Raw genomic sequence first — 15,090 nt, 5'->3', positions numbered from 1 at the left:
TGTTTTTCTCCAGAATATTGTTTATATGTCCGTTGTCCAGACCAGATTTTGTGTGACAGAATAGATATTCTGAAAGATAATAGCTTTATATAATCGACTGTGATGTGAATTCTATTTGGGGATCATTTTTTAAACTACCTGAAGTCATTTATTTTCAGTTTTGTTAGCCTCAATTTCAAGTCGTGATATTGTCTAGCCTTATTAGCAAGTTCAAATGGAAGACACAATTTAGAGCCTACTGCTTTAAATTATACCAATGACAAAATACATCTGTGTTTATATTCATTATTGTTATTCCATAGTAGCGTGGTTTTGTGGAAAGGTTGTCATTGCTGATAATAACTAATATGTTAAATAATAATAACTAGTAAGATAAAGGAAAACAGTGATGCATTAATTCCCTATCTTTAAGATTGTTTATTGACAATAAGGATGACCACAGTCAGTGAAGACTATGTGGAGGTTAGTTATGGCTAGGGTGGAGAATAGAATTAGATTGCTTTATTCAAGAAACTTCTACTAGTCCCTGTCATGTACAAAGTATGATGCCTGATGGTAGAAATTCAACAGTATTGAAATAGCCATTATCCAGTGGAGCTTAAATACTTTGAAAAGCACAAGTATACATATGTAACAAACCTGCACGTTATGCACATGTACCCTAGAACTTAAAGTATAATAAATAAATAAATAAATAAATAAAAAAAAAAAGAAAAGCACTTTTTGACCCTTAGAATTTAGGCTTTTTTACTGATTTAACTCATTATTATACAGATTTGTGTTCACACACACACACACACATTCATTTTCTTTCTCTCAAACATAGTTTGTTCTTTGTATTGGAAGGCAGTGATTTGTATACCCTCAGTCACTGATGTTTTAGTTTATTTCCTGAAAGTGACAATGAAAGTTTTTATCATTTAGGAGTAATAACTTCCAGTTTTGAAATATCTCCTGTGTCAGGTACATTATGCTTTCTATTCAAGAATCAAAAATTGTTGGCCTCAGGGCATGCAGCTGTTTTAAGGAAATTGTATTCAAATTCATTTATAGGTGGAAATCTGCCTTGGACTCCACCATTATATTTTATTAGGCTTGGTCCAATTCTCTCAGACACTATCTTTTCTAGCCAGTGTCCCTTGTGTATAGAAAATGTAACTAAGATTTAAAAGAAGGGGATTGATCAAAGGTACGCTGCCTTAAGTAGGCCAGTAACCCAGGACTTCTAATTCCAGTACCCCAAATATTTCTCTCTGATTATTGACTGAGACAGAAATTCACATAGAACCTTCATACAACCCAGTTTAAGAGGATGAGAGCTCATTGAGAATTACTAGATTTGTGAAATATGAGTAATAAATCATTTCTCACTTGTGATTCTAAAAGCAAATTCTAATTTGTATAGAATGAGTGTTTGAACACTGAAGGCTGACACTGAACTTATAGGATCATTCAAGAGTGTTACAACATGATGATTATGCAAAGGTGTTTAATCTTGTGACATTTACCACCAAGCTGAAGCTACAAGGCTAGTCTGCTTCTGGAGCACAATGTAAATGTTATATGATTGAAATGCTGGTGTGTGTAGCCGCAAGAGACATGAGATTGCCTTCTTTTGCTCCAGATCACTGCATTAAGCCTTTTGGAATGGGATTTGGGAATGCAAATATACTTCTATGAAGTTTTAAATAATTTTCATATTTCAAAAATATTTCATTCTGATAGAGTTCCTGGTGAACTTTTAAATTCCTTGATAAAAGTAGAAATTTGTCACTTGTACAAAGAATTATGAATATGCATAACCAAAAGGCAATGTTTACTATTAAAAGCTTCCCAAATTTACGACCTGAGTGTGCCGTTTACCTCTCATACCTTACTACTGAGTGTTGTGTTCGTGAAGCCTGGACAGTTGGATTACAGTTTCCTGCAAAGAAAATGAGTCTAATTTGAAGATTTATTGGACACATACTTTGGAAAAGAAGGAGCCTGCATATCCCTTCAGGTTTTGTTTGTTGGTTTGTTTGTTTGTTTGAGACAGGATCTGGCTCTGTCTCCAACTCTGGAGTGCAGTGGTGCCATCTCAGCTGGCGGTAAGCTCCATCTCCCAGGCTCAAGCCCTCTCACCCTAGTCTCCCAAGTAGTGGGGACTACAGGTGCATGCCATCACACCTGGCTAGTTTTCACATTTTTTTGTAAAGATGGGGTTTTGCCATGTTACCCAGGCTGGTCTCAAACTAGTGGCTTCAAGAGATCTGCCCAGCTTAACCTCCCAAAGTATTAGGATTACAGGCATGAGCCACTGTGCCTGGCCCTTATTATTCATTTCTTACGTGAATGAAAATACTAGACATACTTAGAAGTCAGTCCCAAATATGAGTATTTTGCGTTAGTAACTTAGGTATACTATTTTGTTTCTTGGGATAAAATATTAATAACTGTTGGCAGCTTAGGCCCAGAGATTACTTGCACATTTCAGAGTTTAAACAAAGACAACCCTTTTGAATTCACATATTTTCAGCAAGAGGAAAAACAATCAATGTTTAATAAGATATTGAGAAATTTTATATAACCTGGGGTGAGCTCCATTTAATGATGACTAGTATTAGGCAGGAGAAAAATAATTATATTGCTTTGTTAAAATAAACATTCTTCTGGTTATGGCAAGTATAATTTAGCTCTAAAGAGTTTACTAACATGAATGCACTAATACTTTGGGAACATATTTAAAAATGCAGGAACATATTTTAAAAATAATAATCTTTGCCTTTTCACATAGTGAAATAATCTAGGGATTGTGTCTGTATGATGAATACCTAACTAAAGGAAGTGAGAAGCATTTGTGTGTAATGGAACAAATCTTTTCCATTTTGGTTCTTTAGTCAAAACTTAAGGATGATAGCTTTTACATCTTAGATACATAATGAAATAAAGTATATTCCAGCATATTTTATGGTTTCTTAAATCTTTCTAGCTGTTAAATCCATAAGAATAAGTGCTTCTCCATATTTTATTTATCTTTAAAATTTTCCATATAGCCACTGTACCTTGATTATTCTTCAGCTAAACACAAAAACACAATTTTCAAATGAAGCCATCAGGCATGCTTAGTCAGGGCATAAACATTCTTACTCCTGAGCTGAAAAGTGTTTTTTCCTATAAAAACTGCTCTTTTTAGGTGAGGAAAACTCAAGTGCCCTTTGTCATGAGAGTCTTTCATTGAAAAGTGTTTGAACTTAACTGCATCTTTCCTGATTGGTGTTTAGAGGAGTTTGTCCTGCTGCAAGCATTTAGTCACTTAGTAACTGAGAAATCTCTTACAGCTTAAAAAATTAAACCCACCCACTTGTGATTTACTGTCAAATGTATTCTTTAAAAGTCAGTGTCAGTATATGTTCTCAGCCTACTTTTTGCTGACTTCTCAGGGCAGGTACCAATGTCGTCCAACCATATGTGGAAGACATAGTCTGTTCCATGTAAAAGGAGAGTTACTAAAAGCATTGAATCGGACTTAGAACTAACATGTGCTTGATAGGAATGGAACAAAAGAGAAACAAAGGGGACAGATGGGTTTGCAGCCTTTGAAGGGGCCTCCTCCCACACTAGCCATGACATTTGCCCGTTTGTTGAATGCCTACCCTGTGGAAGCACTGAGCTGTGAGCTTTGCATACATTGTCTGAATAAATTTGAAGAGCAATCCTATGGGATAGATGGCATTCTCTCCATTTTATATGTTAAAAGCTTAGGTTCAGGAGTGTTAGGTCATTTTCCATGGCGATGCGGTGGGTGTCAGGTGAGTCCAACTGATAAACCAATGAGCAGTTGTTACTGAATTCCATTTCTTTTCTTTATACTGTTGCTTGAAAGGCATAGCTAAGGCCTGGGGATTAGGCAGAGGGGGTGGGGGTGGGAACAGAAACTAGGAAAGTAGGGGAAAAAATATCTACAAAAATGTGAGCTTCAGGAAGTCAAGAACCTTTTACCACAACTTCAGAACATGGAAAATTGCCCAATATAGACACTTCATAAATATTTTTTTGCTGACTGAGAAGAAGGGAGGGAGGGAGGTAGAGAGGAAGGGAGGGAGAGAGGGAAGGAGTGAAGGAGGGAAGGAAGGAAGGAAGGAAGGAATGAAGGAGAGGGAGGGAAGGGCTTTCTAATCGGCTGTTGAATATGAAATAGGCTAAATTAAAAGTGAGCTGTTCTTTTCTGCTTGTGTCTACTGTAGGCAGTCCATGGTTACTTTTGGGGGATGGTCTAGATCAGTTCTTCTCAAACTTGAATATGCATATTAGACCCTGGGAAATCTTAAGATGCAGATTCTGACTCAGTAGATGTGGGGTATTGCCCCAGATTATGCATCTCCAACAGGCTATCATGGGGTGTTGATGCTGGCCTGCAGACCATATTGTGTTTCAGAGTATTCACAAAGAGTGTGAATGGACACTTCTTCTTTATTTTGCTTGCTTTTCTGAATTTCTGTGGTTCTAGGACTTGGGATTGAATAAGATGAAGGAAGGTTTATGAGTGCTCCCATTTCAAATTCAAACCTTAAGGTAGACCTAAAATCAAAATGAGACACAAATGTTCATGCAGATATGAAATTGACTTGGGAAGGATCATGAGAGAATTACTTTACAAGTAAACCAAACAAAAACCAACAGCAGAAATCTGCCATAAATGAAAAAGATGTAGCTTTTTCTTTCTAATTTTGTTCCGGTTCAAAAGAGAAGAGCTGGAACCTCCAGTGTGTTCTCTTAATTTCATTTGGGTCTTCTTATTAAAATGTTGCTTTAAGACCTAAGGAGTTCGTATGTGAAGGAAAAAAGAAAAAGTGAGAAACCCTTGATTTTTAAAATTAGCAAATGATAAAATATCACTTTGAGCAGTATGGATTAAACTTATAAATTCACCCATTTTCTTTACTACCCAGTCATTAAAACTTCATTATGCATTATTTCTGATATAGAAAATGATATAGACATACAACAGGGCATAATGATGAACTTCCATATAATTACTTCTTAATTTAAGAACTAAAACCAAAAAAGCTAAATTTCCCAGTGTAGGCCCCCTAAACACATCCTACTATCTCTCTGAGAGCTTTAAAATACCTTACAGTTGAAGTTTATGGCCGGGCGCGGTGGCTCACGCCTGTAATCCCAGCACTTTGAAAGTCCGAAGCAGGTGGATCACGAGCTCAGGAGGTTGAGACCATTCTGGCTAACACAGTGAAACCCTGTCTCTACTAAAAATGCAAAAAATTTAGCCGGGCCTAGTGGTGGGTGCCTGTAGTCCCAGCTACTCGGGAGGCTGAGGCAGGAGAATTGCGTGAACTCAGGAGGCAGAGCTTGCAGTGAACTGAGATTGTGCCACTACACTCCAGCCTGGGCGACAGACAGCGACTCAGTTCTCAAAAAAAAAAAAAAAGTTGAGATTTATAATTTTCATACCTTTTAAAATACACTTAGTACATAATTAAAAATTATATATTATTGTATTATACTGTATAATTATACAGTATAATTATATATAAAATATAATGTATAATGATTATATATTATAATATATTATACATTTTAATGTAGTAAGTAGATTTTAAAAGGTCTGAAAATTATAAACCTCAACTATGTTTTAAAACTTCACATAAATGGTATCTAACTGAATGTTTTAATTTACCTTTTTATGTACCATTGCTTGAGTCATCCCTGTTTATAAAAGTGGCCCATTTTCACAATTGTATAATATTCCATTTAACTTTATGCACTTCTATTTGAGATGATGTTCACATTTCATCTCTTTGTATGTTTTCACAAAATATGTGCAGATTAAATATTTTATATTTTAAAGCAACAATTTAGAGATGGCCCATAGCATCACTGAAGAACTCTGAGCTGGAATTCAAGTAGATGCGACTCCTGATCCCACCAATTAATAGTTTTGGGGACAGTTGTCAACTCACACAGTTGGTTTATTAAAATCATTATCTATAAAATGGGCATGATATTTTTCATTTTTGGTAAATTATTGTAAAGAATAATTGATATGACCATTGTTATAATATGCTACAATTTACAGAACTGATGGCAGTGTAATTTCATTATAAAAATTGGGTCATCTAGGAGGTGGGTGCCCTGTTTTTTACAGTAATGTTTTCTTGAGATTGTGGGATGTGAATGAGTGTTTAAAGCACCCGTGATACGTCAAGCATACTTACTGTTTAAAAACTTTCAGCTTAAAAACTCTTATTTAAAAACCAGCTTCTCTCTTCGTTTATCTTGAGGCTTCTCATTGATAAATATGGCTCTGGGGTGAGTGCCTTTACTTTTTCCCACCCCCTAGGTGGTGTTTATGGTCTTTTACCACAGTGTACCATTTTGTAAATAGCACTGTGATGGCTTAGAAAAGTGGAGAATGCCTCAGGGACAGGTATTTACCCAGACAAATTGAAATGGATAGTTGAGCACTTACCCAATTAATTTATTAAATGTGCTCAGTCAATCTGGATAAATCAAAGAAATGTGCTGTTGTCTTCCTTCATTGTCAGCAGCAGCTTGGCCTAAAGTATCTGAGATAATTACCTCAACTTTCTAATTCATCTTTGCCTTTGCAGACCTAGCCTAACTTTTCCCCTAGTGAGCAAACAAAATCATTCCCATCTCCTAAGAAACATTTAAAACGCTTTAACTTATAGATGCTACTCTGTTGTACTTTCTACTGTGCTTTAACTTTTTGTTTCTGATACATACTTGGCCATATTTGATCTTCAGTTATGCAACACTTGAATAATATATGTATCACTTTTTACTTATATGAGGGATAATGTTTAAAGTAGATTTTATAATGGAGAGCCTTCTTTTAAGTTAAAAATACTAAGGGGGGAAAACCTTGATATTTGTTTTACAGATGGCAACTGAATGGAAGTGATATTGATATGAGTATGGAACATCGTTATAAGTTGAATGGAGGAAATCTTGTGGTTATTAACCCCAACAGAAATTGGGATACAGGAACTTACCAATGTTTTGCAACAAATTCACTTGGAACAATTGTCAGCAGAGAAGCCAAGCTTCAGTTTGCCTGTAAGTTTATGTTCACATGTCTAGCAAATCCAACATTAGAAAATAGGTAACTTAATTTGTATAGTTGTTTTGGATTTCAGAAATGGTATGTGGATTTTATTAATTCAATAAATAGGCGGAGAAGGCAATTCAGTATGATTTTTGGACACTTTGTAGTGTTCAAATCAGAGCTTAAAGTGTGTGTGTGTGTGTGTGTATGTCTGTGTATGCAGGTGTGCATGTGTGCATGTAGGGGTGTGTATGTGTGTGTGTGTGTGTGTTCTATTTTAGTATTTCACAAGGATTCTGTTTGGGGAACAGAAAAGAATGCAGTTGAGGATATTTTTATTAAGCAGCTACTGTGTGCATTGTACTGTGGAAGAAATATGAAAGAATTGTCAGATATGGTCCTTGCTTTTGAAGAACATTTAGAAAATTCCATCTGACAAACCTGAAAATATTAAAGAACAAAGACTGTGAGAACAAGAAGAAATTAACATATGTGGTGACATGTTGTTGACTCCTCTGGGATCTTGTCACAGATGACCTCACAGATTACCCTCAGCACAGCTCCCACTGAGGCCTGGGCTCTAGAAGCCCTGTAACCAAATAACCATGTTATTTAGACCTGGGTAGACACATAGCTCAACCTGAGAAAGTCACATGCTTTCTCTAGAAAATTTGGACTTGGACGCAGAGGCCCAATTTATTTTTTATCTTTGCTTATTTTCTCTCTTTTTTTTGTTTCTTTTCACTAGTCTCTCTTTATTTTAGCTGTGTATTTTGTACATAATGCAAAGCATGATTACCTTGGTTCTAAGATTTCTTTTAGTTATTTACACCTAATAATTCTGAAATTGCAAAGCATATGTTCTTATAATGAGATAGTATTCTTTCTGTTTTCCCTATAAAGTTTTTATTAAATTAATGATGGGTTATTTAATGCATGGCCTATTCTTTTGCTTTCTATTTTAATAATGGCAAGGGTTGACTTCACTTGTGCCATTATATTCTGTGTGTTCTGTTTTTCATATTTATTTGTTCTTTCCTTTGTTTTATCTTTATTTTTGTTCTGCAGGCAAAATATTTTTTACTTGTATCTTCCCTGCATATTTTGAAAGCTATATGTGATGTTTATATTATACAACTAGTTACCTGTAAGTTTACTAAAGTACTTTGCATATATTTCTCTAATAGCCAGAATTTGTTTATTTTTTGAAAGCTTCTCCATTGTAAACAAAGAGTTTAGTTTCCTTTTTCCTCTTGCGCTATGTTTTGCAGTCTTAGTGCAATTTCCATGGTTATTGATTTAAATTATGTTATTTTAATGTATACAGGAATATATATATGTTTGTATATGTATAAATATGTATGTATTAGTCTTCTCATAGATAATTGTGTATGTGCATATAGTTGTTAACCAGAATTTTGCCAAAATCTATGATGTATCTATGTTTTACCTGGTGTTAGTGCCAACTACCAGACCTCTTCTTATTTTTATATTCTAATTTTTTAAAATTTCTCAATAAATTTTAAAATATTTGTAACATTTACTATGTTACATTAAGAAAATTCAAGTATGTTTGATGCTTTTTCATTTTAAGGAATGTCATCGTATTCTGTTAAATGTGAGGACATCATTTGGTTGATAATAAATGTTGAGTCTTGGAGCTGTTTAACAGAGAATTCCAAGTGTTTTGCTCTGTTGTCTTCTGAAATTAGTGCTGCTGAAGAGAGGAAGGTGGCCAGGCTAACTTCTGGTTTTGGGGAGCTTACCATCACCCCTTGTATTTTGGGGTTCACTTGGTTGTATATAGGAGGATTATTTTTTCTTCCTCTTTTTAGTTTAAAACATACAGATTTCCAGCATATAGGTAAGTTTAGGTTGTTTTAATTTACTTTGCTTAGAACTTGAAAAATTCTTTTTTTGTACTTATACATTTTGTATACAGTTCAGGAGAGTTTCCTTTTTTATATTTTAGTTTTATGTTCAATTTATATTTTCAAATGGCATGATCATTTATGTTGGATTTCTTTTTTGTGTCCCATTCTTTGAAATTCTTTTCATCTCAGACTGTTCTTTCCTATGACTTCCTGTTCCTGATTCATAGGTACCACATCTTTTTGTATTCTTTTGAAGGTACAATCAGTTTTCTGAATTGCTATTTTAGCTCTTAGAGGCAGGGTTTCCTCCACCGCTTCCATTTGGTGTTTCCATTTTTATGCTTAAGTATGTTCAATAGGTCCTAAAACAAATTGTGTCTAAACTCATTCTTTGTCTACAAGATGGTGTTGGTGGACTACCCAGGCCCTGCAGTCTTTGCCCTGTGAAGAGTGGGAGATGAGCAATTCCCAGCCTAATTCCTTGTTTCTAGGAGTCATTCCTCTTATAAAGTGATATATACATTCCTCTAGTGATGTTTTTCTACTATGGATTCTTCATTTCATACCTGATAACATGTGAAGAAATATAATTAACTTACAGGTATTTCCTCAGTCAGCCCCTCTTGAAAAGTATAACTTGTATGAGAAAAAAAAAAGTATGACTTAGTGTATGAGAAAATACCTCTAAGATTATCTTGCACCTCTTGCGGTCTACCCTAGTTCCTGGCCAGCACTTTATAGAGGCAGAGTGGGGTGAAGTTGTTGAATGAGGGATGAGATTTTACTCTACTTAGGAGCTAATAAGCTAGTCTGTTACTGTTTCATGAATGCTGGAAGAAGACAAGAGACTACCAGGTCAGTGACTAAGGACTTTATTATTCTTACAGCATAAAGCATCAGGAGGTATAGCATGTTTGATTGAGTTCCCCTTAACTCCAAGTCCCACAGAGAGATGCAATAAGGCTAGGGTAGATACTGCACCCATCTGTGAGAAACATTGGGCTTAGAGAATCCATCTCTTTTACAGCAAAAACAGTAAGCAAGCCTGGTCCTTGTCCTAGAGGGAGACATTACCTTATCCCTCCAGGTTACTTTCTGCAAACACATCCCTGAGATGAGGACATGGCAATGAGCAGTTAGACCATTCATTCCTTCTTGGCACACCCAGCAAAAACTTGCAAGAGAGCCCAGAGCACATGGCAGATTGCCTCTCCCAACAGAAATAGTTAATTTTTTTTGTTTGGTACTGTCCTTGAGTTTCTGAGTTGGGGTGCACCATGTGAGGATACATAAGGTGAGTGAAGTACAAACTATTTTCCTACCTTTGTTATAATTCTCCCTTTCATAAAGCAAACCTAAGATGTAACATTGAATACCTTGGGTTTCCCCTCAGTCTGTCCCCCTCTACTTTACAAGTTTTATTTATTCCCCATATATTGACATTTAACTGCTTAGCTGTGTTGCTGTACAGTGAAATTATATTTTTTGTTTTATTCGGACTTTCGGTGTTTTTCTAAGTGTTTTATTTGGAAGTTACAAGAACAACATTGGGTATTCTTCACCTGACACCACAATGGACTGGAAAGATAAAAAATGTGTTTTAATATTCATGTGGTTGGGACATAGATTTCTGATAAAGAAACCAAAGAAGATGGCAAAAGAAGTAGAAGATATTTAATACATCAGTAATTCCTAATTATTAGCTACAGTAGAACATTGCTTTAACTTCATAGCCTTGAAGAAAAAGTAATACGCTAACTGAAAGAAGAGATTAGAATGGAGACCCTTGTATTGTATTAGTAGGATGCTCATGACTTCAGAGGAATCTTAACTGTCTTTGCTGCAGGCAAATGGATGTTCAAGTGCTGTCACTGAAAAATGTTCTCTCTAATTGTTCAATTTAGCTGTGTCTCCTCTCTTGACTATGTTGTATGTTTATATGATTAGCCATAACTTCTTTGTTTCTCTTAGCTATGGAGAAAGTACTTCTGTGTCCTTCATGGATAAATGAGTAAATGAAAATATGGTTGATGCTCCACTTTTAACACTAGTGAAAAACTAAAGAAATTATATCTTAATTTTCCAGTTGCTTGAAAGTAGTGGTTGTGATAAAATGCAAGTGAAAACGCCATACATCTGATATGTTTACCCTAGATTTTATAGATTCCCTTTACCAGATAATTATCAGCTAGTTTAGTTTTTATAATGAATTCTTTATTATTTTAAATTATTTTCTTAGTTTTACTGGGATAGTGGTTCTGTCTTTCTCCTTTATTCTGTTAATATGGTGAACATTTATTAGTATTAAGTGACCTTCTGTTCCTGGGTTAGTTTCAACTTGGTGTTTATGCAATTTGAAAAAATACTTCGATGTTAGCTGTTTGCTGATATTTGCTGTAGTACTTTTGCCTATTTATCCTTTTCTGGCTATCCTTTTTTGGCTTTGCTTTCAAAGTTATTTTCACCCCTAAAAGTGACCTGGAGATTATTCCTTATTTTTTCTATTCACTTGAAAACATTGAGAAATAGTGGAATTATCTTTTCCTTGAAAAAGATATATAACTTAGGCTTGGAGTTTCCTTTGATGAAATGTTTTAACTATTGGTTGAATGTATTGAGTAGTTATAGGACTAATCATACTATTTCTTTGTGATAAGTTATATTTTTTCCAGGAATTTTATCCATTTCATTTATGTTTTCTAATATATTGGTAAAAATGTTTCAAATGTTTTAAAGTTATTTTTCTCATTTCTGCTTTATCTAGACATATATTTAATATTCCTTTATAAATATCGTCTTGGTACAGTTTTAAAATATAATTTGTTAGAATTTGATGTTATTATTCCTCACTTTCAAATTTCTACACTCTATTGCATTCGTTTTTCTCTTATCTTTATTGTTCTTCCAAAGTTCTGGTATTTTTATAATTCTTTTCTAATTATTTAACTTGTATGGTTAACTTATTGTTTTCTATACTTTATTCTCTTCTGATATAAATTTGTATGGTTTTAAATTTTACTGAAAGTACAGTTTTAGCTGTATTCAAAGATTAGACATATAGCATATTTGTTATGTTTCAGTTCAGTAAATGTTATAACTTCATTATGATTTTCTTTGATTTATGAGTTATGAGATGTGACATGTATTTTAAATTTCCAAACGTGGAGTTTTAGAGTCATCTTTTGATACTGATTTCTAATGTAGTAGCCCATTGACCAGACAATGGACTATAAGATATTAATTCTTGGAAATTGTTGATATTTTTTCTGTGGCCAACATATGATTAGTTTTTTATAAATGATTCCTATGTCCTTGAAAAGAAAAAGCATATTCTCTTAATACTGGGTATGGTGTTCTCCATATGTTCATTGAGTTAAACTTGTTAATTATGCTGCTCAAATCACCTGTATCATTACTGATGCCTAATCTATCATTTTTCTCTCACATTGATGGTGGCTTTTTTAGTTTCTCCTGGTATTTCTATTTAAACTGTATGTATTTGTGTTTAAAAATTATTTGTGGCTAAAAATTTAGAATGACTGTATTTTTTGTCAACAAGTGGTGACACTATCTTTAATAGAGCATCTTGCCTTCCAGTTTATATGGCAATATATTAATATTGTTATATTAATACAGTCTGATTTTTATGTTCTTTTTTTTTCTTTCTTCCTTTCACATGGGTTGGTTGAATTGCCTTCTCCCTCAAAAGCATTGGATGTTATACATTCTACTTATTTTCTTATAGTAACTGTCCTAGAAATTTTTGTATCTATGTTTAACAAAGTCTAAAGTTAACCAATATCTCCAACAATGAGGATTATAATGTTTTAAACAGTACAGCCCACCTCCAGAATCTTATACTATTTTTGCTGAATATTTTTTGTTGAATTTTTAACCCTGTGAATTAGACAATACTGCTAATGTTCCAATTATCTTCTAGTTTTTCTTCTGTATCAGAAATAATGTGAGCATGTGCAAATGTCTCCTTTTTTATTTTTAAGGAAAACATCAAGCTTTTGTGCCTATTTTCTCTATTCTTCCTTTTTAGAAGAAACTACTTTCAAGATTTTGACTCTTTTGGTATTTATCTAAATTTTTGTGAATAACTTGCTTATATTGCAACTTACTGATTTTTTTTTTTTTTTAGTTTTAAGTATTACTGTTGACCATTAATTATGCCAACTGATGCTACAACACCCTCCTACCACCACCTTACCACCACAGCAATATGATGTTGCATTATTATGAGGCTTACAAAAACATTAATTTTTAAGCTATAATTCTCACAAAATACAAAAAGAAAAATAGTCAAATGCACACTGGATTTCAGTGAATGTGCCACAACTGGATAGAGTCCCCAGTGATCACAAGACAATTTCCCAAACAAGCTCACATCCAAGACTTCACAGAGGATAAAAATTTTGGCCTGCCTGTGTTTGAAACTGGAAGATGGGAAGAAGACTCTAGAAGACTGGAACCAATTTCCTGTTGATTCATATTTGAGTAAGCATCAGCTTAGGCTATGTTGTTATAGGATTTTGTTGGGCCATAATTTCAGTTAGGCCAATATTCAGTGTTTACATTACTGTAACTTGTAAAGGATATCCAGAGATGAGTTTTACAGCAAACAATAATTCTGATCATTTTTTCCTTTCGTGAATGATTTTTCTTTTTCTAGTAGTAGTCTTGTTACATTATTTTACTTCTTGATTTTCTATAGTCTCATACTTAAGTCAACCAAAATTTTGGCCAAATTTTTGGATGTCCTCTCAGATAGTGAGATGTAATCAGATACTCTGTTAGTTTTATCTTCTTGGGGAATTATATCCTAGAGCCATCGGAGTGCTCCAATTGGATTGGTTTTCCTGTATATCAGGAACAAAATTGTCTTTCTGGGATCGCCCTTCACCATCACTCACTCTAATGATCTACAAATCTCTGCTGTGTCCACCCCCCGACACCCACATACCACATCTTCTTTTTTCTTAGTGTTCATTGTTTTGGGGTTTCATGTCCTCCATGTTGTAAAACAGGATGCATGATATTTTTTATTGTTCTAGAATATGTATTCTAAAAATTAGTATACCGGCATGCTCAATTGAGAGACTTGGCTTAACTTAGTGTGAATAATATGTTACAAATCTTTTTCTTTCAGAATGTTGAAGATACTTCGCCTTGCTAACTAGCTTGCAGTGCTGCTGTTGTGAAATCTGATGACATTTTGATTTGTGATATCTTGTATAGAGAGGCCTGTTTTTCTCTAGGGAAGCTTCTAGGTCTTCTCTTTGCCTCTAGTTTTTCATTATGGCAAAAAACACAGTTACTTTTGCACCATCCTAATCAAATTCCACAATGACTTGATTTGTTATGGGTCAAATTTTATTTCACATCGTGGTTACTCTGTAGGTCCTTGTAGTTTCAAAACATGAGTCTTTTAATTATGGGAGATGTTATGATTTGCTGTCTTTAGTTTTCTCTGTTTTCTATTTCACACATATTATTGCTTGCATTTTGAACCACCTGGAATAGATTGGTTCTCTCAACCCTTCCTCCCTCCCCCAGACAGTCTGTTCAAAGTTCCTTCTCTTTGACTTTTATCTCTATTCTTGATAGGCTACTTTAGTCCTTTCTTTTAACACTTCTATTGGGTTTTTAATATCTACCATAATATTTTTTACAATTTAAGAGACTTTTATATTTGAAATTTCCTTTCTATAGCATATTCTAGTGTAATAGTTATAAAAGCTTTTCATATCCACATCAAGATATGAATGATGGTTGTTTGCTTTTATGTTTTCTTCCCTCATAGGAACTGTTTTATCCAGGTTGTTTCATTTCAGTTTTGCGTTGGTTTATTTCTCTCTTTCAAGTGAGAAACCTTTTTGCAGCTATCTGGTTATATTTGGTTGTTGGCACAAACTTAGGAGTGTGGAACTAAAAACCTAATGGAAACTTACATGTGCCTGAGCAGAGTTTGTCATCAGGAGGGTCGCTATAGTGTCGCTCATCTCACTGGGCTCACCTCATTATTACCTCTTTCTTTCTGAGAAAGCCAGATTCCTCAGAGGGGAAAGAACTGGCTTCTGGGAGCTAAGCAGAAAAGAGACCTTGGGGGATTGCAGAATCCAGTGTGCATACATGCATTTA

General features: G+C 34.4%; 1 protein-coding gene across 1 annotated transcript in view; it reads left to right on the top strand.

The window, feature by feature from the left end:
* CNTN3 (contactin 3 (plasmacytoma associated)) overlaps positions 1-15,090 on the top strand; it is a 256,281-nt gene that overhangs the window by 28,337 nt on the left and 212,854 nt on the right. Inside the window, exon 3 of the mRNA XM_011937219.1 lies at positions 6,905-7,080. Coding sequence (XP_011792609.1) covers positions 6,905-7,080 — 176 coding nt within the window. The remainder of the gene's footprint in view (positions 1-6,904; positions 7,081-15,090) is intronic.

This window comes from Colobus angolensis, unplaced genomic scaffold (assembly GCF_000951035.1).
Source record: "Colobus angolensis palliatus isolate OR3802 unplaced genomic scaffold, Cang.pa_1.0 Scaffold160, whole genome shotgun sequence".
Lineage (NCBI taxonomy): Eukaryota > Metazoa > Chordata > Mammalia > Primates > Cercopithecidae > Colobus > Colobus angolensis.
Note: the sequence above shows the minus strand (reverse complement) of the source record. Positions and strands in the feature narration are given on the sequence as shown.